The sequence below is a fragment of the Tachysurus fulvidraco genome, chromosome 25, assembly GCF_022655615.1.
Source record: "Tachysurus fulvidraco isolate hzauxx_2018 chromosome 25, HZAU_PFXX_2.0, whole genome shotgun sequence".
NCBI lineage: Eukaryota > Metazoa > Chordata > Actinopteri > Siluriformes > Bagridae > Tachysurus > Tachysurus fulvidraco.
The window spans coordinates 17,559,560-17,587,059 of NC_062542.1; the positions used below are offsets into that span (position 1 = coordinate 17,559,560).

General features: G+C 44.0%; 1 protein-coding gene across 8 annotated transcripts in view; it reads right to left on the reverse strand.

Annotated features, from left to right (window-relative positions):
* The window catches only part of tnikb (TRAF2 and NCK interacting kinase b), a 54,897-nt gene that overhangs the window by 22,381 nt on the left and 5,016 nt on the right, over positions 1–27,500 (reverse strand). For 6 of the 8 annotated variants that reach the window (XR_007139538.1, XM_047808736.1, XM_047808732.1 and 3 more), the window contains exons 2-15: positions 22,981–23,046; positions 11,676–11,732; positions 10,896–11,021; positions 9,758–9,868; positions 9,312–9,402; positions 8,664–8,794; positions 8,465–8,519; positions 8,227–8,305; positions 7,111–7,286; positions 6,370–6,436; positions 5,928–6,126; positions 4,598–4,714; positions 3,787–3,873; positions 752–943 (exon numbers count right to left, since the gene is read on the reverse strand). Coding sequence is in view for 7 of the 8 variants with exons in the window: in XM_047808736.1 (XP_047664692.1) it covers positions 752–943; positions 3,787–3,873; positions 4,598–4,714; positions 5,928–6,126; positions 6,370–6,436; positions 7,111–7,286; positions 8,227–8,305; positions 8,465–8,519; positions 8,664–8,794; positions 9,312–9,402; positions 9,758–9,868; positions 10,896–11,021; positions 11,676–11,732; positions 22,981–23,046 (1,554 nt within the window). In the remaining variant the exon portion in view is untranslated. The remainder of the gene's footprint in view (positions 1–751; positions 944–3,786; positions 3,874–4,597; positions 4,715–5,927; positions 6,127–6,369; positions 6,437–7,110; positions 7,287–8,226; positions 8,306–8,464; positions 8,520–8,663; positions 8,795–9,311; positions 9,403–9,757; positions 9,869–10,895; positions 11,022–11,675; positions 11,733–22,980; positions 23,047–27,500) is intronic. The other 2 variants (XM_047808737.1, XM_047808733.1) reach the window with 1 other exon arrangement.

Consider the following 27,500-nt stretch of genomic DNA (forward strand, 5'->3'; position numbering starts at 1 on the left):
ACTGGGCTGGAACTGAGCTGAGCTGGAACTGAACTGAGCTGGAACTGGGCTGAACTGGAACTGGGCTGGAACTGGGCTGGAACTGGGACTGAGCTGAACTGAGCTGGAACTGGGCTGGAACTGAGCTGAGCTGGAACTGAGCTGAACTGAGCTGGAACTGGGCTGGAACTGAGCTGAGCTGGAACTGGGCTGAACTGGAACTGAACTGGAACTGAACTGGAACTGAACAGAACTGAGCTGAGCTGCAACTGAACTGGAACTGGGCTGGAACTGAACTGGGCTGGAACTGGGCTGGAACTGAACTGGGCTGGAACTGAACTGAACTGGAACTGAACAGAACTGAACTGGGCTGGAACTGGGCTGGAACTGAACTGGGCTGGAACTGAACTGAACTGGAACTGAACAGAACTGAACTGGGCTGGAACTGAACAGAACTGAACTGGGCTGGAACTGAACAGAACTGGAACTGATATTGGAGTGATTTCCCAGACACTTTGTTCCATATAACCTTTAGTGACCCCTGAATATCTTGTATAACATACCTGAGGAAACTTGTCATTAAAGTTCAGTGACTTTTACATTTTAGAACCTCACCATCATCTCACATCAGAATTGTTTTGTATTTTTATGCCATTTTCCTGGCCGTGTTATTATTCTATAAATCTGCAGGTTTATTAGTGTGTCCTCCCTGCGGTGATGTTACACCAGCCTCCAGCAGGTTCCACAGTGTAGTAACTCAGACAGTTCCTACCTCTTTTGCCCAGGCGGGTTTGTCGCTGGGGTTGACCGAGTCCTTGTAGTGATAGAGCGGCTTCTTCTCGGCAGGTCGAGGCTCCTGCTGCTGCTGCTGTTGGAGGGAAACCAGGTACGCTCTCTCCTGCTGGAGCTGCCTCTGAAGCCTCTCCGCCTGCCTCTGCTCCTCCAGCTGCTTCCGCTTATACTCCTGCAGTGGAACCCAGTTGGGAGACACAGGGTCATTCAGGGCAAGTTCACATAAGAGATGGATGTTTCTGTGCTGATCACGTGCTTATTCTGTGCTGGTGAGTAATGAGTGTTGATGTCACTGTGTTTAATTAAACTGAATGTGATTAATGTGATCGTTATATATGACCATTAGCAGTGATTCATGTTCGCTTTACTTCAACTCTCACCATCTTCTCTCTCATGGACCATCACATAAGGCTTATAACTGTCCTTTGTATGTTCTATTATATTACATTTGAAAGAAAGAGAAAGAAAAATAAAACTTTAAACCACATTTTCTCTTCCCTTTGTGCCTGTGTTTAAAGCAGTGGTGAAAACCTCCACCTTCTCCATAAAGCTCTGGTTACGTCAGAGGTGTAAACTTCATCACTGAGGGTGGAGTCGTGCTGTATAATATTAAAACAAGCGAACACACGGATGAATGACTGAATAACCACAAGGACACAAGACGTATGAAGGTGGTTTAGGTTTTAGAACTTAATTAGCATTTCTCAAACCTTTAATACACAGTTAACCCCGACACTAAACCCCCCCCCCGACATTAAAACCTCCAACACTAAACCCCCCGGCCCTAAACCCCCCGGCACTACCCCCCCCCCCCCCCCGACACTAAACCCCCCCGACACTAAACCCCCCCGACACTAAACCCCCCGACACTAAACCCCCGGCACTAAACCCCCCGGCACTAAAACCCCCGACACTAAACCCCCCCCCCAGCACTAAACCCCGACACTAAACCCCCCGACACTAACCCCCCGACACTAAACCCCCCCGACACTAAACCCCCCCGACACTAAACCCCCCGACACTAAACCCCCCGACACTAAACCCGCCGACACTAAACCCCCCGACACTAAACCCCCCCGACACTAAACCCCCCCGACACTAAACCCCCCCGACACTAAACCCCCCCGACACTAAACCCCCGACACTAAACCCCCGACACTAAACCCCCGACACTAAACCCCCGACACTAAACCCCCCAGACACTAAACCCCCCAGACTATAAACCCCCCCGACACTAACCCCCCCCTACAATAAACCCCCGACACTAAACCCCCCGACACTAAACCCCCCGACACTAAACCCCCCGACACTAAACCCCCCGACACTAAACCCGCCGACACTAAACCCGCCGACACTAAACCCGCCGACACTAAACCCCCGACACTAAACCCGCCGACACTAAACCCCCCGACACTAAACCCGCCGACACTAAACCCGCCGACACTAAACCCGCCGACACTAAACCCCCCGACACTAAACCCGCCGACACTAAAACCCCCGACACTAAACCCCCCGACACTAAACCCCCCCGACACTAAACCCCCGACACTAAACCCCCCGACACTAAACCCCCGACCCTAAACCCGCCTACAATAAACCCGCCGACACTAAACCCCCGACACTAAACCCGCCGACACTAAACCCGCCGACACTAAACCCCCCGACACTAAACCCGCCGACACTAAACCCCCGACACTAAACCCGCCGACACTAAACCCCCGACACTAACCCAGACCCTCAGACACGACAATCTACAGTGTTTTCAGCTGCGTGTGGGTTTCTAAGCCAGCTCACACTCTGTACTGAATAACTCAAGCTCTATAATCTGAATCAATAAAAATGTTAACACACATTTTGAAAGCGGTTTAAACCCTGACGCACTACAACACGAGGGTGGAGGAACGCTGCTGTGTGAAGGTTGAAAACAAGAGATAAGAACTCCAGAAGTGCTCCAGCGAGTCATTTCTAACTCAGACACATTGCTGAATAACCACAGATGATATCTCACAGCTTTGCTACCAGATCCTGTCACCTTTCCTAAAACAATGCACTAAACCCCAGAATCTGAGACACATCTCTAAACCTCAGGTGGAATAAAAACTGATGGAGGATTTTTTATTTTTAAATTGAGTGATTTACTTTTTGATCTACAGGCAACGTCTACAGGGAAACAATTTTATACAAAGCCATTAGGCTCGTGAGATAAATCTATTGATAGGCAATTATCGTGCTGCTCCAAATCGAATTTCCTAGCAATGAGGCACAAGCTACAGAGCTGCCGCTAATCACCTCGGAGCGTCGAAAATCAATTTGCCTGGACGATAACGCTCCGTCTGCACTGCGGAGCGGAACAGAGTCAGGACCCAGAATGATGTCCAGTCAAGAACAGATTCACGTCAGCATAACTGTTACAGACTCTGTATTCACTGATTCACTGACAGTGCTGCGACACACACCGAGTGTTTAAACAGAACCATGTTGTGTTCTTCTCACTGCGGTTCTTTAGTCAGGTGAGAACACAGTAATGACACTCGGCTCTCAGACTGTCTGAGTCCAGCAGGTCTTCGCTTGGTTCAAAGTGAACTCTAATAGTGAGGAGGTGAGTTGACTCTGAATCGACTCACTTGCAGAACGTGAATCAAACAGGAAGATTTCTGTATATTTTTCAGTCCTTGTGTTTCTGACCAGTGAATGAAAGAGTTTCTGAACATTTTCAGCTTGGTCTCTGATGGAGACTCAACAAACTGTCTGAGATGTAAAAGCTTTCAAATATCACTGTTCATATCTGTCCTTGTGGTCAAATCAAAAGACAAAAAGCAGCACACACACACACACACACACACACACACACACACACACACACACACACACACACACAGACTAAATGTTGAGAACGTGTTGTTAGGGTTTCAGAGTGAAAATGAGAACCTATTGTGGAAATGCATCACGAGGAAGAAAGTGCAGGAAGTGAAGGAAGGAAAGGTGTGAAGGTGAAAGGTCACAGTGTTAGTTTACCAGAAGAAGAGCCTGTTCCTGTAGAAGCTGCTGCTGTAAAATCTCCAACTGCCTCTGTTCTTCCTCCAGCTGACGGCGGATATACTCCTAACAGGAGCAGGAGGAACGCAGCAGAACCCAAACGACAGCGTAAGACAAGAAGAAGAGAAGAAGAGAGGGAAAGAGCAGTGAGATAGTCAGCTTTAGACAGAGAGAGAATCGTACCGTTAGAAAGAAAGAGAGAATAAAAAGACAACATTAGCGTGAATGTAAGGACAGGAAAACACAGAGGTGTAAAGGTTCTGCAGAGAACCCGAGTGGGCAGTGAGGTGTAAGTTAAAATAACATGTTAGTAGGACTGACTTTTGTGCTTGAAGTTTCATGAAGCAGAAAAAAGTGTGGTGTTGAGAGAGAAGAGAACTGCGTCAGGATGGGAACGAATCCGAAAGAGCCCAGGTTCTCCGAAGTGGGTTCCAACATGTACACGGTTCTCCTCTTTTTACTTTTGGATAATTTTCAGACCTTAACTGTTTTGCTCATTTAGAAAGATCTAAAGATTTATCTACATCCTGAAGAAAGATAATGCACAGATTTCATCATCTTCAGTCTATATTTCTCTGATCAGCAGAAAATATCAATTTCTATTTAATTAAAAAGGATTAATATAAAAGTTTTAATAAATAAAAACAGAGAAAATTTATTCAAATATTCATACACATGGAGTGTGTGTGAGTGAGTAAGCGTGTTTGTGTGTGAGTGTGTGTGTGAGTGTGTGTGTGAGTGTGTGTGTGAGTGTGTGTGTGAGTGTGTGTGTGTGTGTGTGTGAGTGTACCTGTTCCCTCTCAGCGTGTCTCCTTTCCTCCTCTCTCCGTATCTGCTCCATCTCCTCGTAGCGTCTCCTCTGCTCTCTCTCCTGCTGTTTGCGTAGCTCTCTCTCCCTACGCTGTTGCTGTGGAGACAACAGGACAAACCACTGATCAGTGTGAGCTGCAGTCCCTCAGTGTGCCACTAGATGGCAGTGTGAGTGATAAGCGATTAAAACATGTCACCCGTCATCCTGATCACTTCTCTCTGAGCAGGATTTCTCTCTGCTTCTCACTTCTCTCTGCTCGGTTTAGTGTGGAGCGTGAAGTGTGACACAAACACAGACACAGAGACACACAGACATACAAACACAGACAGAGACACAGAGACGCAGACACAGAGACGCAGACACAGAGACGCAGACACAGAGACGCAGACACAGAGACGCAGACACAGAGACGCAGACACAGAGACGCAGACACAGAGACGCAGACACGCAGACACAGACACGCAGACACAGACACGCAGACACAGACACGCAGACAAACAGACATGCAAACACAGACACACAGACACACAGACACACAAACACACAAACACAGACACACAAACACAGACACATACACACACACAAAACAGAGACAAGCATACAGACACAGACACGCAAACACAGACAGACACACAGACAGACATACAAACACCGACACGTAAACACAGACTTACATACAAGCGCACACACAGACACACAGACACGTCATGTCACACCACCGACTGACGGACAAGGGATTTTTCAACATGTGCCCTTTTCCTGTTTCTATTAGTTATCTGACTAAAGCAGGTGTCTGTGTTTGTCTGTCTGTCTGCGTGGGCGTTTGTCTGTCTGTCTGCGTGGGCGTTTGTCTGTCTGTCTGCGTGGGCGTTTGTCTGTCTGTCTGCGTGGGCGTTTGTCTGTCTGTCTGCGTGGGCGTTTGTCTGTCTGTCTGCGTGGGCGTTTGTCTGTCTGTCTGCGTGGGCGTTTGTCTGTCTGTCTGCGTGGGCGTTTGTCTGTCTGTCTGCGTGGGCGTTTGTCTGTCTGCCTGCGTGGGCGTTTGTCTGTCTGTCTGCGTGGGCGTTTGTCTGTCTGCGACCCAGACATTGTTTTTTGCCATAACAGTCAACGATTCATTCATTCTGAGTGTCTTCAGAGCAGTTTTATTTTTTACCCTGAAGGCTGCAAAGATCCTTTGCACTACTCTCTGTCTGTCTGTCTGTCTCTCCCTCTCTCTCTCTCTCTCTCTCTCTCTCTCTCTCTCTCTCTCTCTCTCTCTCCCCCCCACCTCTTCAACCCTCACGCCAATATTCACAGATTTACTTCGTACCTCCTCCAGCCTCCTCCTCTGTTCCTTCTGCTCCTCGATGCGCTTCTGTCTCTCGGCCAGCAGTTGGCGCTTGTGTTCGTCGTTCTGCTGCTGTTCCAGCTGTTGTCGCCGCAGGGCCTCAGAGCGCTCCTTATTGGCCAGCTGTAGGCGCAGGAAGTCCCGCCTCAAAGTGGACTCGCCCGGGATGTTAATGATGGAGCTGTGGGCCGACACAAGAGTCACAACATTTACACCGCACATCTGTGCAGCTGTTCTATACACAGAGAGTTCAGGAAATTACAGATGGTTTATAGAACACGGTTTGAAAGACAAACCAATGAGATCACAAACAACAAACAAACAGCATTTTGCAGTTCAAAAACCGATTGGACTGCTGATGTTTCAGAACAAACATCAGTTAATGCATAAATATTGGCACATCTGAGAAAGGTTTATTCTCTACCTGGGTTCTCCGATGTCTCGTTCCTCCTCCTCCTCCTCACTGCCACTGTACTCGTACTCCGTCTCATCTGTAAAACACACAGACGCCAAACACAACCACCTTAAACTCCCAGAGTCGCTCTCTAATAATCATCTTACACACCGCCACAGAATAAACTAAACCTGTCCAAATAGGGCTTCAGACATGCTGATTTACTGTCAGAAGCCTGGATCTGGAATTGTGATACAAGTGAATCTCCATCAGAAGGATCTGATGAAACTAAATACTTCAGAGCTGAGAACCGATGAGAACCTAGACTCCTCTGTGACAGTGAGCTGTGTAATAAACAAGCTCGAGGGTCAGATAACATCCACGACACCGGAGACGTTCCTCTGTAAAAACCACTGAGATTTAAAATGACATTTTTAGCTGAAGCCTTAAATACTACAGGAGTAACAGAGCTGCACAGGACTTCCATAAAAACTCACTGCATATATATAAATATATATTTAAATAGTATACTTAAAAATAAAATAATCATTTCTCTTTAAATATAAACAGTGTAAAATAATAAACCTTTTAAAATCTGTTCGTTATCATATTCGTTTATTTCTCTGAAATCTGATCTGCTGTCTGTCTGATACAGATCCTGGCTCTCAGACCGGTTCCTTCTCTAGCAGTAACATTATTCTACATTATTCACTGTAATGTTATTGACTGTAACTCTGGGGCACTGAACTACAGCCCTCCGTCAGTCCTCACCCCGCTCTCCCCTCTTCTTCTTGGTGCGGTCGATGTGGTCTTTGAGCTGGATGCGGACCTGGCGCTCGTTAGGCAGGTCTCTGATGAAGGGATGTTTAAGCAGCTGCTCGGTGCTGGGCCTCTGCGTGTGGTTCTTCACCAGGCAGCTGTCAATAAATGACTGGAACTTCTTTGTCCTGTAAAGAGACGAGAGGAAGAAAGCAGCCGATCGTTCACGTTCCCTTTGTGTATAAACCTTCTGAAGTGTTTCATCACCACTTTGATTTACTTTATTTTATTCGATCCCCACACAGCCAGCTAAATCAAGGACGAATAACAAAAGCAGTAGATCAAATTTTCTTCCAGATAAACGTCCCACGGTTCTGATTTATATTCTTGGGAGTTAAAGACGCTAAGAGGTGTGATGTAGAACCGGAGTGCTGTCCTGAACACATGGACGAGTGAAGGACAACAGGACAGCCAGGGAGTCTTTACAGGATCTCTACACAAGGTGTCGACCGTTATGGAGCTTCACTCTGAACATAATCCTGTCAATCATCTGACTTCTAACGACATCACACACACTAAATCACAGAGGAAGACGAGTGTATAGCAGATTTCTGGGTCTCTTCCCTCCGTAAGGTCTAAAGCTCGTCCTCAGCACTCCAACTTTATCTCCACTTAATTTGCTTTAATCAATTTTTATCTTATTTCTTTGTTCTCAATTCATTTATATTTATATATTTCAATCAAGCCACACCCCCTTTACTGAGACTGACAGTTTCATAGGGGGTGTGGCCTGACTGATAGTGATATTTAATCAAAGCTGATATCTACAGCTCTCACTTCCTGTCTCTCTGTGGTCCAGTTAGCACTCAGTTCAGTACGGCCATAAATTACACCAGAAAAATTCCCACACAAAAGCCACAATAAGCCAAAGTGTAAAAAAAAGTGTAAAAGCAGAAGTAGTTCTGTGCGTGTGTGTGTGTGTGTGTGTGTGTGTGTGAGAGAGAGAGAGAGAGAGTGTGTGTGTGTGTGTGTGTGAGAGTGTGTGTGTGTGTGTGTCTCACATCTCTCTGTTAAAGCAGCTGTTTAGGATGACAGATGGTTAAATATCATGAACAACTCGACACTCACCATTTCTTAGACTTTAGACGAGGAGCTGGATTTCTGGGAATGAGGAAAAGTGCTCTCATTGGGTGCATATCACACAGAGCTAAAGAGAGGGAGGGAGAGAGAGAGAGAGAGAGAGAGAGAGAGAGAGAGAGAGAGAGAGAGAGAGAGAGAGAGGGAGGGAGAGAGAGAGAAACAGAAAGTAATTAGTAACTACTTCTGTAATAGTTTATCAGTTACACTGGAGGTGTTCTGTACTTACGTGGAGCGCCTTCTGCCATCTCCATAGCAGTAATTCCTAAAGACCACAAATCACTCTGAAACAAAGAGAGGGAATTTTATTACACACACACACACACACACACACACACACACACACACACACACACACACACACACACACACACACACACACAAACAGGTGTACACAGTCCAGTGTTTTGAGTGTGTGATGTAAATACCTTGAAATCGTATGTGGCATCTGGATTCTCATCACAGGCAATGACCTCTGGTGCCATCCAGTACGGCGTGCCGATAAATGTGTTCCTCCTGCCCACGGTGCGGTCCAACTGTGCACTCACACCAAAGTCCACTGGTGAGAGATCACACACACACACACACACACACACACACACACACACACACACACACTTTGCTGCTTGGCTGTAATGTATCAGTGTACAGTAACAAGGTGAGATCTTCTGATGCCTGATGGAGTGAACAAGACCATCTGCCTCAGCATCTCTCTCTCCTGGTCACTGAGGGCATCGTTGTCATGACAACCCAGCAGAATATTTTCACCAGGTCCAAATCCTTACGCAGAGTAACCTACAAATCTGTTCCTTCTAACTATCTCAAACTGTATGACGATGATTATTATTAAGATAGATATATTAAAAGTATGTGCACCCCTGATCATCACACTCATCTGTTCTTGTCCTGTCTCATGCATCAGCTTTCATGGGTTTAATAAAGTTATCATCATTCATGTTCACGCGCTCATATTGCTTTAAGGACACATTTCTCCAAATAGAATGTAAATGTGATATTTAGATAAAAAAAGTGACACGCAGGAACCCGAAAGACAACAAGACGCTTCACAGACTCACCCAGTTTGACCTCAGCGTTCTCCGTCAGCAGGACGTTCTGGCCTTTAATGTCACGGTGGATGACTTTGTGCTGGTGTAGATGAGTCAGACCCTACAGCATGGAGACACACAAGTGTGTGTAATGAAAACTAATCACATCCTTCAGTTTCACTACAGTCACTTTTACACTCCTATTAAAAGCTCAGTCCGATTCTACAGGTCAGTGTTTAAATCAGACTTTTTCTGGTTTTCACTCTGAACTGAGGAACTGAGGAACTGAGGATGGAAATCTCTCTTCTGACTGAAATGAGTCACACTAATGTGACTGACGTGAATGTTTCCTAATTTGCATATTCATGTTTATTCAGCACCTCTAGTCATTTTAATGTGAATAAAAGTCTAGAAAATGTTCCTCAGTTTGTCATTTTATTAAACTACATAATAATATGAACTCAGTCCACACTCACTCGGAGGATTTCTCTGCAGATGTACGCCGTCCACTCCTCCTTCAGAGAGTTCCCTTTAGTGTTCTTTATCAGGTCTGTGACTGAGCCGGCACCACAAAACTCCATCACCAACTACACACACACACACACACACACACACACACACACACACACACACACACACACACACACACAAGCTTGTAGTAATATACAGTGTATATACACATTAATAATTAAATAAATAAATACGATTATTTTGGTTTAAATAAAACTCTTTATTATGCTGAATTAAATATTAACGAGTCTGCTAAAGAAACGACCGTCTGTCCAAATACATGTTGAATAAAATGAGGTAAAAGTGTGAACAAAAATAACAGTGTACAGAGACAGGGTGTGTAAATAACTGATGAAAGAGGGATTCTTGCTCAGTAGCTGATGGAGAGACTGTTAGACATCCAGACACCAGGTGGCGCTGTGCAGCGAGACTGTGGACCAACATGGCATCACTGAAGAAATGGAAGGAGGGATTTTTTTATTTTTTCAGGAAAAAGAAAACGGTGATGTGGAGATTTATTGGTGATGTACATGGAAGCCAAGGCCAAGCGTGCATTTAAATCTAATGTCAGACATTTCATTTAATTTTCTATTAATTATAATTCTATTTATTAAAATGATTAGAACATTAAAAGACCCAAAATCATTACTATAGTCAGAATGAAGAAATAATGTGGTTCAGAAGTTTTAGAGGAAGCTGTTCAGAAATGAACCGTGTGTGTGTGTGTGTGTGTGTGTGTGTGTGTGTGTGTGTGTGTGTGTGTGCGCGCGCGTGTGTGTCAGCATGCAGACTGTACAGCAACACAGAGTCTGACCACACTGCTGACACGAGCCACTGCTGAGCTGCAGTCCTCAGAGAAAAGTCATTTGTGTGTGTGTGTGTGTGTGTGTGTGTGTGTGTGTGTGTGTGTGTGTACAACCACAGACAGTGATGCTGTCTGTAAGCATCAGTCCCATGACACACTCCAGCATGTCAATCTTCTACAGTACAATGTGCTGAGATATTCAACACTCAGGAGGAGGGTCTCACTCTCACACACACACACACACACACACACACACACACACACACACACACACACACACGTCACTTCTCTGCACTGACCCACAGCTGGTCATCAACGCCAGGTGGGTTTTTCTTGACGAAGGCTCCATAGTATGTGGCAATATTACGATGGTGAGAATACTTCTTCAACATGTTGATCTCTGCTTTAATTTCCTCCTCCTCATCCTGCCAGAAAACACACACACACACACACACACACACACACACACACACACACACACACACACACACACACACACACACACACACAGAAATGTTGCTTCTTTGAATCTGTAAGCTTCTATTAGGTATTTTTGAGGAATGATTCTGGTCAATTTCACTCAAATTTTGTGCAGTTTTTCTTCCTGCAAAATTATTTTCTATCTTAAATCAGAAATCCGTCAATTGTGTGTATGTTTACTCTATAATGCAGAGCAGCATGGGAAATATATAGGGAGAGGGAGAGAGAGAGAGAGAGAGAGAGAGAGAGAGGAGAGAGAGAGAGAGAGAGAGAGAGAGAGAGGAGAGAGAGAGGGAGAGGGCAGAGAGAGAGGAGAGAGAGAGAGGGCAGAGATAGACAGAGAGGGAGAGAGAGAGAGAGAGAGAGAGAGAGAGAGAGAGAGACAGAGAGGAGAGAGGGAGAGGGAGAGAGGGAGACAGAGAGAGAGACAGAGAGGAGAGAGAGAGGGAGAGGGGGAGAGAGGAGAGAGGGAGAGGGGGGAGAGAGGAGAGAGAGAGGGAGAGGGGGAGAGAGACAGAGAGGGAGAGGGGGAGAGAGGAGAGGGAGAGGGGGAGAGAGGGAGAGGGAGAGAGCAGTGATGGAGAAATATTTTTGCTTACCCCTGTGACATCCATGACCTTGATTGCAGCAAGCTGGCCTGTCTTGACATGGCGGCCCTGGACAAGAGAGATGGAGAGGGATAGAGCGATGGGGGGGGGGGGACAGATAGAGCGCATCATCAGAGAGAACGCAACACTAAAATCCAAAAATAGATTCAAATAATCAGTTTGTTTATACGTCTGTGTAAAAAAGAAGCTAGAGCACATGAGCGTCTCTGGAGAACATGACTGTTATATAAGAGCTGACCAACAGCAACAAATAAAAACCAACAACATCCCAAAATAACTAAAGCAGGCCCACATCATGAAGTTTGTGCTGTTAGGGAGTCTGGTCTCTGCTGTGAGGAAGGTGGAGAACGCTGGAGCTGCAGGACTGTGGGCAGGACGTGGTGGTGCCAAGTTCAGACCAGGTTTCTGGTCAGAACCAAAGCTGACCTCACGCAGAAGAGGAGCAGGCCTCTGAGATCCATCACTGGAGCTGAGACAGGTGCTGATGTGAGGAAGGTGTGTCTGATGACTTACACTGACACTTTAATTACACAATGACCAGATCGCCTCATCACGTTTTGTTTTCAGACCTGACTTTCAGACTGCAGTTAAGCACGCTGATGTACAGCTCATTTGCATAAACCCCACCCACTATTTTACACTTTCAGATATATCTAACTACCACAGATCGCATATTCATCGCTATTCAACAGCAGACATCTGAATCGGAACAGAGCCACACACACTGTGATCCAAGCGTTAAAGCCCATCTGATATCCAGCTGTCAGAGCAGCTAACTGTGAGAACATCTGAGAAGGTTTCTGCTCTGAATGATCAGCAGCCCACGAGCTAAAGATTACAAAAATGTGAAGAAGACGAGACGCTTCAGATCAAACCTTATTTACCACAGACACCCCCCCCCACACACACACACACCCAGACACACATACATACACATACAGTACACACACACACCCAGACACACATACACATACACCCAGACACACATACAGTACACACACACACCCAGACACACACACACACACAGAGAGAGAACATCTGCATCTTTTAGAAAAAAATGCATTAGCTGTAAATGCACAGAATTTAAAAATAATAAAAAAAGCAAATTAATACATTTACAAGTAATAAATAATTTTGAATAATTTACCAGTTTAAGTTGAGTGGAGCCAAAATGGGGTATTATAGGTGGGTGTGGTGATGGAGCTTTATAGGTGGGTATGGTGATGGAGCTTTTAGGGGTGGATATATTGAGGTGGGAGGGGCTAAACTGGGTTAGTCTGAGGTGGGAGGGGCTAAACTGGGTTAGTCTGAGGTGGGACGGGCTAAACACATCTGGTTCTAATTTGGTTTTCTGTGGGTGGAGCTGAGTGGTGTGTGTGTGTCCATGTGACCTGCTGCTCATCAGCGCAGGTTACAGAAGGTTCCTGGTACATTTCTGACACGTCGTCTTTAAACAGTTAACTGTAACTAAATGATTACTACAGATCTGCAACTTCAGCCTGAGTTTAAAATGAGTTTTCGAGACATTTCATTACAGAATGAAATGATGACTAGTTCATGCTGTAACAGAGGAAGTGTGTTGGAGTGCGATGCTCACAGCCCTGCAGCTCCTCACACACTTAAACATCATGATAGAGTGTAATAAAATGATCAGAATATCTGAGTGTGACATTCGACAGAAGATTCGCAGTGAGAGACGTGTAGAGATTTCTGCTCCATAACTCTGAGACGTTGCCGTGAGATTTCATCATCTGTTCCTGGCTGCATCTTCTCGACCTGAGCCACAGGAACATCTCCACTTAAAACAATCATGTACAATTAAATACTTCTGTGCAGGCAACAATTCCCTCAAAGATACCTGAAACACGATTTGTGTCAAACAGGAAGTTATTCCATTGCTGTGCCACTTAGTCAGAATAAATACCCACATCACCTTCCTTGCTGTATCCTAGCAACAGGCTCGGTGGGCGGAGGATGCTGAGGATTTTCACACTCTTACCAGACGAGCTTGTCTGTCTGCAGAGACACGCGACCCACACTGACCCTCTCACATCTGTCTTTACTCTACCGAAGGAGGTGAGAGGTTTAGTGTCTCTCAGCGTCCTGTCTGTACGACACAGTGACGAAATGACACGAGAATTTGTTTCAGTGCTCCAGGGTTTCTGACCTACAGAGTGAAAATCTTACTCCATCAAACCTGAGCTTCCTGCTGAAGAGTCTGTTCCAGTTATTAGAGATTCGACTCATCACCATTAGCACCAATATTAATATCATCACTGTTACCTGCTCATTACATTCATACATTAAGCTTTATATTAATGATAAACCTCCGAGAGGTTACGGTTTCTATAGTAACAAGTACAGCTCAAGCTCCACTGATAATAAACAGTTGATCTGGAGATATTTTCTGGAAGGAGATGAGTTTATTTAACACTTGAGATGATTTGTCCCGAGTCAGAGCAGTGGAACAGTCCGAGCCTTCTTCAGGACAGAGGAGTTTATCTTCTTTTCTCTGAGCTCTGCCACTCTGGAGCTTCCAAGAAAGAACAAACTCTTTAAAAGCATTCAGGTGAAGAGAAGTGACTGCAGTGAGACAGTCTGCCATCTCCATGTTATCCACGTGCTCTCCTTCCCACTACTGAAGCTGAAATGCAGCATACAGGAGCTCAGTCTTCACGCCTCACTGCACAAGCACATCCTGACCCAAAATCCATCTCTCCCTCACACAGGACACCTTTTTAATGGCTCTGCTCAGCCTCCCAAGATGGCGCAGCATCAGTAAAAGAGTCATGAGGGATCTCTGCAAGGACACAGCAAGAAAATCACAACCTGCTCATTCAGATCCACTCGCTGAGCTGAAACGCAACGCTGCAGATGTCGAAGGCGGTGTTCAGGCACTAAACAACGTCCTGATCTCACATCTCCAACAACATTACACATACAGTGCAAAGACAACTCAGATATCTCTCTAGTGTGGTTTAAAGATACAGCGTGTTCATGTTTCATGTAAAATGATGACATTAAAGATGAGATCTGAGAGTCCCAGACACTAGCTAACCCTAGGTTTGTTCTGACCCAGAAACCTGCCTCATATTCTGTCCCTGATGACAAAAGCCTTTCTGTTGACATCCTGCTAATAGTTTTCAATATTATATCAATATCTTCAAAATCTAGCAAACCCAGACTCTGGATTTCTGAAAGTTTATCTGTTATTAAACTGGACGTATATTTAAGGAAAATCAGTACGCGGTCATTTCTGTTACTCAGGAATCAGTGATCTGACTAACGGAGGCTCAACGTCATAAACTCGCCCCGAGACATTTCACTCAAAACTGTTACAGCTGTTAGAGCTCGACCACAAAACCTCCAGGTTCCTCTGACTAAATAAGGCAGCAGATCAGAACAGATAAGAAACGCTGAACCTCATCACTGTGTTCACTTCATCTTCACCACCTACAATCACAAACAGTAATGCAAAGTCAAGCAGGCTGCTGATTGGTCACAGCTGGTGATGTAGCAGAACAACTGGTAGAATTAGTGCCGTCTGTTTGGAGATAAAATAAATGTAAATAAATAAATAAATAAATCCGAACGCACCATTTACATGTCGATAACAGATCAGATGAGTCATGTGACCTCAACAATTCCAACATGGCAGAATTCACACAGATATTATCTCTAATTTAATGTAAAGTGAATTTCTACCTTGTAAAAGTGATTATGCGTGTAAAGTATGTGATCTAAAATGTGAGATGGTGAGGATCAGATGTTCAGCATGTTTCACTGTGGACCAGAACCTTCAGGGAAACACAGTGCTGAACAAGGTCAAGTTTAGAGTTTGTCGTGTAACTCAGACTCAATTATCCACGTTTGAATTCTATTTAGTTCAAATGTACATTAATCTGTGGATTGTGGATCGTGGATACATGATGGACTAAATCTCAAAGTGTTTCCCTCTGAAGTCTCCAAGAATCCTTATGTTTTTAGCGAGCCAGCCAGGAGTGTTTAATTACTTTGAGACCCTGAACCAGATCACCAAAAACCCACTTCACTGGTGACAGGACAACGTCTCATTACTGCTAAATCTTGCTGCTGTGTCTAATCTGGATCAGCACAGTGATGGGGATTTGAGCACACAGTGTTAACAGGAGATCTCCCTGAATGTTAGATGAATATTTACCTTCCGTTCTCTCCCTAGTTGAGAGGAACAATGCACTAAATTAGATAATCAGTACAAATTAGATCAGGTTTCATTCCAAATGAGCAAAAATGTAAAACTGTCTCTGATTTACATGTTAACTGTTAAGACGTCGTCACTGACTTGTCATCACTGATGGTTATAGGGATGGTTTTATGTTTGTGTGTGTTGTTGAGGTCGTTTACTCACAATTAATAATTCCTCCTCTGTAAACTTGTCTGACATCAGAAACAAATCTGATCTTACCGATGTGATCAGAACTCGTGCTTCTCTACACAAGATCAATACTGATCCGAATTCATGGACTTGTTAGAATCACTTGACAAAGCAACTATGACTGAGCGAAACCAAAATGAAACGAAACTCAAAACAAGCAGCAGAGCAGTTTTTACTCCTCACGCAGGAATCATCTAATAAACAGTAAGTGGAATCGTACAGAAAGTTACTATTAGATATAAAATACACAGCTTCTGCTCCACCTCTGGGACATACGTCAGCATTTCATTACTACATGTAGATGAAGCCTGAACCTGTCACATTGTACAGTATAATTAAACAAACCCATTTCCTGAAGCGTTCCTCATACAGTAGATCATTCTTCTGTAGATCATCATCCTCGTTCCTCATACAGTAGATCATTCTTCTGTAGATCATCATCCTCGTTCCTCATACAGTAGATCATTCTTCTGTAGATCATCATCCTCGTTCCTCATACAGTAGATCATTCTTCTGTAGATCATCATCCTCGTTCCTCATACAGTAGATCATTCTTCTGTAGATCATCGTCCTCGTTCCTCATACAGTAGATCATTCTTCTGTAGATCATCGTCCTCGTTCCTCATACAGTAGATCATTCTTCTGTAGATCATCCTCGTTCCTCATACAGTAGATCATTCTTCTGTAGATCATCATCCTCGTTCCTCATACAGTAGATCATTCTTACACACAAAATATCTAAAACCTTTGTGAAGTGGAAAAAGCTCAATCATGCTGAGGAGATTAGATCAATCAGGTTTCAAGGATTGATGGAACTTCTGCAGAACATCATCTCTGTCCTTTGGTACAACAGGAGAAAAGCAGCCTGAGACCACATCACTTGGTCTACAGAAGCCCATGGAGCTGGAGGACACAGCAGGTTCCACTCATACACAGCAATGAGCTCGGAGCAGAAAGACTCTTATGTCACACTGAGGCTCCGAATGAACCCTGAAACCAGAGAGTTAGTGAGGAACGTCATGGCGCTGAAAGCCTTCTGACACCATGGTCACTGGGGCATTGTTCTAAAACCCATCCCATCATTTATCTGCTCTGATTCTGGTGAATTCTCCCGTCTTCTGTCTGTGATTCAGATCTTAATGACCAGCTGCAGCTTTAATGCAGAGTAAAAACTTTCACATCACTCAGTTTACATTAAAGTGAAGAGAATCTTCTGTTCTTCTGGCTGATGGAACTGAGATGTGAAACAACAACATTCTGGTTGTGACACTGTTTAATCATCCTGCTGAAAGTCCAACAGAATTACAGACGTCTGGGTCCTGAGCTCACAAACCTCCTGTTACTGAAGGGACATGTTTGTATTTATTACTGAAGGGACATGTTTGTATTTATTACTGAAGGGACATGTTTGTATTTATTACTGAAGGGACATGTTTGTATTTATTACTGAAGGGACATGTTTGTATTTATTACTGAAGGGACATGTTTGTATTTATTACTGAAGGGACATGTTTGTATTTATTACTGAAGGGACATGTTTGTATTTAATGTCAAATCTTAGATGAAAAGAACAGAAGGCTGCTGACATTCACAGCCTCTCTCTCTGGGTCACTCTGGGTCACTCTGGGTCACTCTGGGTCACTCTGGGTCACAGCCTCTCTCTCTGTGTCTCTCTGTGTCTCTCTGTGTCTCTCTGTGTCTCAGCCTCTCTCTGTGTGTCTCAGCCTCTCTCTGTGTGTCTCAGCCTCTCTCTGTGTGTCTCAGCCTCTCTCTGTGTGTCTCAGCCTCTCTCTGTGTGTCTCAGCCTCTCTCTGTGTGTCTCAGCCTCTCTCTGTGTGTCTCTGTGTCTCTCTCTGCCTCTCTCTCTCTCTCTCTCTCTCTCTCTGTGTGTCTCCGTGTCTCTCTGTGTCTCAGCCTCTCTCTCTGTGTCTCTGTGTGTCTCTCTCTGCCTCTCTCTCTCTCTCTCTGCCCCCCCCTTGTGACCTGTAAGTATATTCTGTAACCCATCGGTGTAATAAAGGTGTAATAAAGGTGTAATAAAGGTGTAATATCACCACATCACAGCTCATCTTTCGTCTCGAACACATTTTACAGATGGACTGAATTCTGTTCTGCTGCAGTTTTTCTTGTCCTCATTTAAAAGATGGAAAAAGAAACATTCTGCTATAGACATGTTTACATCAGTCTTCTCTCTCTCTCTCACACACACACACACGATACACTACACACACACTAGATACACTACACACACACACACTAGATACACTACACACACACACACTAGATACACTACACACACACACACACTAGATACACTACACACACTAGATACACTACACACACACTAGATACACTACACACACACTAGATACACTACACACACACTAGATACACTACACACACACTAGATACACTACACACACTAGATACACTACACACACACACACGATACACTACACACACACGATACACTACACACACACGATACACTACACACACACACACACACACACTAGATACACTACACACACTAGATACACTACACACACACACACACACACACACACACACTAGATACACTACACACACACACACTAGATACACTACACACACAGACTAGATACACTACACACACAGACTAGATACACTACACACACTAGATACACTACACACACACACTAGATACACTACACACACTAGATACACTACACACACACACACACACACACTAGATACACTACACACACACACACACACACACTAGATACACTACACACACTAGATACACTACACACACTAGATACACTACACACACTAGATACACTACACACACACACACACACACACACACACACACACACTAGATACACTACACACACACTAGATACACTACACACACTAGATACACTACACACACTAGATACACTACACACACACACACACACACACACACTAGATACACTACACACACACACACACACACACACACACACTAGATACACTACACACACTAGATACACTACACACACTAGATACACTACACACACTAGATACACTACACACACACACACACACTAGATACACTACACACACTAGATACACTACACACACAGACTAGATACACTACACACACACTAGATACACTACACACACACTAGATACACTACACACACACTAGATACACTACACACACACTAGATACACTACACACACACTAGATACACTACACACACACTAGATACACTACACACACACTAGATACACTACACACACACACTAGATACACTACACACACACACTAGATACACTACACACACACACTAGATACACTACACACACACACTAGATACACTACACACACACACTAGATACACTACACACACACACACACTAGATAAACTACACACACACACACACTAGATAAACTACACACACACACACACTAGATAAACTACACACACACACACACTAGATAAACTACACACACACACACACTAGATAAACTACACACACACACACACACTAGATACACTACACACACACACACACACTAGATACACTACACACACACACACACTAGATACACTACACACACACACACACTAGATACACTACACACACACACACACTAGATACACTACACACACAGACTAGATACACTACACTACACACACTAGATACACTACACTACACACACTAGATACACTACACTACACACACTAGATACACTACACTACACACACACACTAGATACACTACACTACACACACACACTATATACACTACACTACACACACACACTATATACACACTACACACACACACTATATACACACTACACACACACACACTATATACACACTACACACACACACACTATATACACACTACACACACACACACACTATATACACACTACACACACACACACGATACACACACACACACGATACACACACACACACGATACACACACACACACTAGATACACTACACACACACACACTAGATACACTACACACACACACACTAGATACACTACACACACACACACTAGATACACTACACACACACACACTAGATACACTACACACACACACACTAGATACACTACACACACACACACACTAGATACACTACACACACACACACACTAGATACACTACACACACACACACACTAGATACACTACACACACACACACACTAGATACACTACACACACACACACTAGATACACACTACACACACACACACTATATACACACTACACACACACACTATATACACACTACACACACACACTATATACACACTACACACACACACTATATACACACTACACACACACACTATATACACACTACACACACACACACACACACTAGATACACTACACACACACACACACTAGATACACTACACACACACACACTAGATACACTACACACACACACACTAGATACACTACACACACACACTAGATACACTACACACACACACACTAGATACACTACACACACACACTAGATACACACTACACACACACTAGATACACACTACACACACACTAGATACACACTACACACACACTAGATACACACTACACACACACACACTATATACACACTACACACACTAGATACACTACACACACTAGATACACTACACACACACTAGATACACTACACACACACTAGATACACTACACACACACTAGATACACTACACACACACTAGATACACTACACACACACACACACACACACACACACACACCACACACCCCCTGACTCTGGTTAGAGTCTAATTAAAGGCACAGTTCCATAATCCCGGCCATACAGTGAGTCGATGCTCTCTGGAGTGTCACTGTTACAGAAATGGGTCAATGTCATCTGAAATAACTTGTGAGACCCAGCGAGCTCTCTTCATCCTCTCTGCTGGATCAAACCCATCCTACACACGTCCATGCTGTCAGCAGCGCAGCTCCAGTGCTGCAGTGACGGTTCACATTACAGCTTTACACAAGTCCACTTTTACAAATTAGTCACCTGATACACATCAGTAAAGACCTAAACTTAGCATCTGGTCGATGCCGTCAGTCTGAGGAAGCAGTGATGCTGAGCAGAAATAAGAAGAACATCACCTTACTATCACGGACCGTTTTCAACATTACCCACAATGCCGTGCTGTTAGAGGTCACTGCCTAAAGACAGATGCAGTTATCATATCTATATTTATGTTCTTTAGCTGCAGTGCATTCTGGGACTTTCAGTCCAGCATTTCTTCCAAGTTCTCCACTGAATTTCTCCCTAATCTCATTCAGTTTTATTTCATCATATAAACTCCTGAGTTACAACAAGAACATGAACGGTTTCGCCGTGACATCAGACTGACGCACAACTTAAGTTCACAACAAAACACACACCAACACACACATTATCAGCTGCAGGATGACAAACACATCACAATGTCTGCCTAAACATACTGAATGTGTTCCTGGGAGATTTTAGCACCGCTTCCTGAATCTAAACTATCTTAACAATGCAGAAGAAAACTCCTAAATGCTGTCGTGTCTCCTGTCAGTCACGGAACAGACCCTTAGCTCCGCCCCATTTTATGAGTCAATAACACAAACAGGGCAGAATTCAGAAATACTGGGACTTTTATTAAAGTCGTGAACAATAAAGGGAAGAAAACAGGCTGAGAAAAACTCCATCAATGAAGATGGTTATAAAGCTGCAGGTCACAGTCAGGAGCAGGTCAGTGGTCAGTGGTTATAAAGATCTACACAATGAGCAGGTCAGTGGTTATAAAGATCTACACAATGAGCAGGTCAGTGGTTATAAAGATCTACACAATGAGCAGGTCAGTGGTTATAAAGATCTACACAATGAGCAGGTCAGTGGTTATAAAGATCTACACAATCTGTAGGTCAGTGGTTATAAAGATCTACACAATGAGCAGGTCAGTGGTTATAAAGATCTACACAATGAACAGGTCAGTGGTTATAAAGATCTACACAATGAACAGGTCAGTGGTTATAAAGATCTACACAATGAGCAGGTCAGTGGTTATAAAGATCTACACAATGAGCAGGTCAGTGGTTATAAAGATCTACACAATCTGTAGGTCAGTGGTTATAAAGATCTACACAATCTGTAGGTCAGTGGTTATAAAGATCTACACAATGAGCAGGTCAGTGGTTATAAAGATCTACACAATCTGTAGGTCAGTGGTTATAAAGATCTACACAATGAGCAGGTCAGTGGTTATAAAGATCTACACAATCTGTAGGTCAGTGGTTATAAAGATCTACACAATGAGCAGGTCAGTGGTTATAAAGATCTACACAATCTGTAGGTCAGTGGTTATAAAGATCTACACAATCTGTAGGTCAGTGGTTATAAAGATCTACACAATGAGCAGGTCAGTGGTTATAAAGATCTACACAATGAGCAGGTCAGTGGTTATAAAGATCTACACAATGAGCAGGTCAGTGGTTATAAAGATCTACACAATGAGCAGGTCAGTGGTTATAAAGATCTACACAATGAGCAGGTCAGTGGTTATAAAGATCTACACAATGAGCAGGTGAAGTGAGACATTCAGGAGAAAGTATTTTATCTGCACATGAGAAACAGATCGTCCTGATTGTAGGAGGATCACAGGAGAAGAGAAGAAGAGGATTGTTAAGAGATTCACGGGTCTCAACACGCCGCAGCATTCCACACGTCCGACACGACGCCTCACACGTCCCACTCGCTCGCTAGCAGCAGAAGGGTAATAACACCAAACTGTCTCTGAACGGGTTGTAACATGATCATCTCACAAATCCTGCACTCTTACAGGGGATTAAATTAACCCCACTAAGGGCACTTACCTTGTACACTTGGCCATAGGTTCCATTTCCCACAAGTTCAACCAGCTCAAAGATTCCCGCCGGGTCCTGAGCAGAAAAAACACAACACACAGATTAGCTGCTATTATCTTCCTCATCAGCGCATCAGAGAGATTAGTACATAACCCATACGCTACACACACACACACACACACACACACACACACACACACATGCTGTCATCAGTCCATTGAAATAATAAAAGATTATAAATAAGAACTATTAAACACATTAAATCTCATCGATTTATTGTTTAGAGTTCAGCAACACAGAACATTCAAGATCAATAATCTACATCTTCATGGAACAATAAACCGTGTGTGTGTGTGTGTGCGCGTGTGTGTGCGCGTGTGTGTGTGTGTGTGTGCGTGTGTGTGTGTGTGTGTGTGTGTGTGCATGTCATTATTCACAGCCAGAGTGGAGAAGAACTTCTAATGTTAATGATCATTTGAACTTTAGTTGTTTCCACAATCAAGTGATATAAAAAAAAAGATCTTTATTAACAAATGCAGGAGACGATGGAGGTCATCACACCACAGGACCGTCTCTGGGTACGTTCACCATGGTAACGGGAGTGCTGTTGTTATGGCAAGGCTTTATCCATGCTGAGAGACGATCAGGTGACTAAATAAATGCTGCTAAAGTTAAATAAGTTTAAATAAAGATCAGCTGGAAAACAGAAGTCAAATCACACATCAAAGTCCCAGGTTTGAATAAAAGCTGGAGGAAAAACAGTCGAACATTTGCATGGATGTGCAGCGTGAACTTCACAGCTGACAGCCGTGTAGCGTGAACTTCATGAAAATCACTCAATAAATTATGCAACAAATGTCCAACATGGAGAAACACGAGGTGGTAAAAATCCTGCAGCAGCCACAGAGCAGATGACAGGCTTAATGAGAAGGTTCAGAGACCAAGGTGAAGGACACGTTAAAGACAACAATAAGAGGAGTGTAAACAGGAAACCACATGAAATCAGACGGAGGCTGTAAGAGCATCAGGTTTTACGTGTACAGCTGACAGACGCCTCATGAATTAAAACCGAAAATGCTGACAAAAAACCTCAAGAGACGTCTCTGCTGAAATAAACACGAGTTCCTGTGTGCAAACATCAGCATGTGACGTGACGTGTGGGAGAATTGAGCAACTCCCTCAAATCATCTGTGTCTTTTATCAGAAATCACACAGAACCTGTCAGGGTTCATCAAAGAGTTACAGAGCTTCATCTCTGGAGCTCATGGAGCTTATGGAGCTCCTCTACAAACCTACAACCATGAAGAGTTCTCCGTTTGTCAGTCTACAGGAACCGAAGCTGATTTCAGGCGGAACCCAATAATAATGATTATAAAATATTTAGGCCTGGAATCTGATTGGTCAGAAGGTGTAAGGAGTTTCTGCAGCGTGGAACAGACACCAGCTGAGGAACCTCAGGTTTATATTAACGTCCGCTTTCTGCTCCATTATCGCTTCTATTGTGGTCATAAAACAGTTTAAAAAGGATTGTTTATAAAAGTTAATAGTTTAAAGATTTGGGGGTCAAATATCCAGTGTGACAGGGAGGGTGGAGAAGAGGTGAAGGGGTGAAGGGGTGGGTACAGGTCTGTTGGAGCGGGTGGAGAAAAGGGTCAGGAGTGTTGTGGATAGAGTTAGATGGAGACAGAAGATTCGCTGTGGTGGTAATTACTGAGTGTAGTGAATATAGTGAGTTAGGGTGAGAGAGAGAGGGAGAGAGAGAGGGAGAGAGAGAGAGAGAGAGAGAGAGAGAGAGAGAGAGAAAGACAGAGAGAGAGAGAGAATGATGAGAGACGGATGGAGAGGGATGGGGAGAGAGAGAGAGAGAGAGAGAGAGAGAGAGAGAGAGAGAGAGAGAGAGAGAGAGAGAGAGAGAGAAAGACAGAGGGAGAGAGAGAGAAAGACAGAGGGAGAGAAAGAGAGAGAGACAGAGACAGAGAGAGAGACAGAGAGAGGGAGAGAGACAGAGAGAGAGACAGAGAGAGACAGAGAGACAGAGACAGAGAGAGAGACAGAGACAGAGAGAGAGACAGAGACAGACAGAGAGAGACAGAGAGAGGGAGAGAGAGAGAGAGACAGAGGGAGAGAGAGAGAGACAGAGAGAGACAGAGAGACAGAGACAGAGAGAGATATTTTGCTCTCACTATCAGGTTTATTTAGAAATCTCTCCGACTCCTTTAGAAAGTGTGATGATGTTCATTTGCTCCTCAGATCTCCTGAAGGAGAAGATGATTGTTGAGACTCAGATTGCCTTCATCAGAACATCATCTGCTGGTTCCTCACATCTCAGCACCATCACTCACATCCTGCCATGGTGGAGCATCTGCTGTGGGATCCTGGGCCAGCTTACATCAGTGTGATGTTTCTCCTCTCACTCGGTGTGAGAACTAACCACACAGATGCAGGAACCACACCAACCAGAGGAGACAACATTCATCTGCATTTACAGCGAGCTGATGGCAGGAAGTCCCTCAGCACGCCGTTAACAGCAGCGTGATTTCCCAAGAGGCTCTGGGGCTGCGTCAGATTACACACCATTACTGCTCTTCCTCCTCCATTACACCAAATAACAGCAGAACTTCAGACGAGTGGCAGAACCCACACTCATGCTCAGTACACAGGAAAAAACACACACTCCTCTCACACACACACACACACACACACACCTCATACTCCTCATACACACCTCATACTCCTCACACACACACACCACACTCCTCACACACACACACCACACTCCTCACACACACACACCACACTCCTCACACACACACACACCACACTCCTCACACACACACACACACCTCACACTCAGACACATATCATACTTCTCAGACACTCCTCACAGACACACACACCTCATACTCCTCACACACACTCCTCACACACATACACTCCTCACACACACATACATTCCTCACACACACCTCATACTCCTCACACACCCTCACACACACACCTCATACTCCTCACACACCCTCACACACACACCTCATAATCCTCACACACCCTCACACACACCTCACACTCCTCACACACACACCCTCACACTCCTCACACACACACCTCACACTCCTCACACACACACCTCACACTCCTCACACACACACACCTCACACTCCTCACACACACTCCTCACACTCCTCACACACACTCCTCACACTCCTCATACACACACGTCACACACACATCATACTTCTCAGACACTCCTCACAGACACACACACACACTTCATACTCCTCACACACATACACACCTCACACACACCTCATACTCCTCAGACACTCTTCACGGACACACACACACACACACACACACACACACACACATACACACACACACACAATCCTCTCTCTTTCTCTCACACACACACTGAGATGCTCTAATGGACAGAAACTCATCACTTAGAGACTCAATGATGATGATGATGATGATAAAGAACTGACAGAATCGAACACTTCCTGTCCGTCACACAAACATCTCATTACACTACAGATATTAAAAGCTCAGTGTTTATAAAAACCTCCATTTTTAAATAACATTACAATATTAAATATTAAATACTAGGATTTTTGTTTTTGTTTCAATGCAACAAAGATCAGGAAACCAACACCATCTTCATCATCATCTGCACCACCACCATCTTCATCATCATCATCATCTGCATCATCATCTGCATCACCACCATCTTCATCATCATCATCATTTTACCATCACCTTCATTATCATCACCATCATCATCATCATCTGCATCATCATCTGCATCACCACCATCTTCATCATCATCATCATCTGCATCATCATCTGCATCACCACCATCTTCATCATCTGCATCATCATCTGCATCACCACCATCTTCATCATCATCATCATTTTACCATCACCTTCATTATCATCACCATCATCATCATCATCTGCATCATCATCTGCATCACCACCATCTTCATCATCATCATCATTTTACCATCACCTTCATTATCATCATCACCATCATCATCGTCACCATCATCATCCTCACCATCATCATCATCACCTGCTCTAATCTATTCTTACACTTTCGAGTAAAAACATTAGCTTTATAACTATAATAAATATTTAGAGGATTTTCAGATAAATTGTAATAAATGTCTCTTCACTATTTCTCTCATATTTATGATGTTTTCTTTGATATTATTTTGCTGTTATTTCCTACATTATTACTCTAAACCTTTATGTTCTAACGCAGCAGGAGATGAGTTTTAAACAGAGGAAATGATCTAAACTTTATATAAACTGTGTTATAAAAACCATCTGCAGTTTATTAATATGGTGTTTGTCCCAGTGTACATGTGGAAGGTCTCCACCATCAGCTGTGTGACAGACGGAGCAGAGCCCAGGATCTACACCTGATTTATTACATTCAGGATGAGACGCTCACACGCCGTGTTGTTATTAATGCTGACAAACGCTGCTTTTCACCACTCACGACTTTAACGCCGTCACTTTGAAAT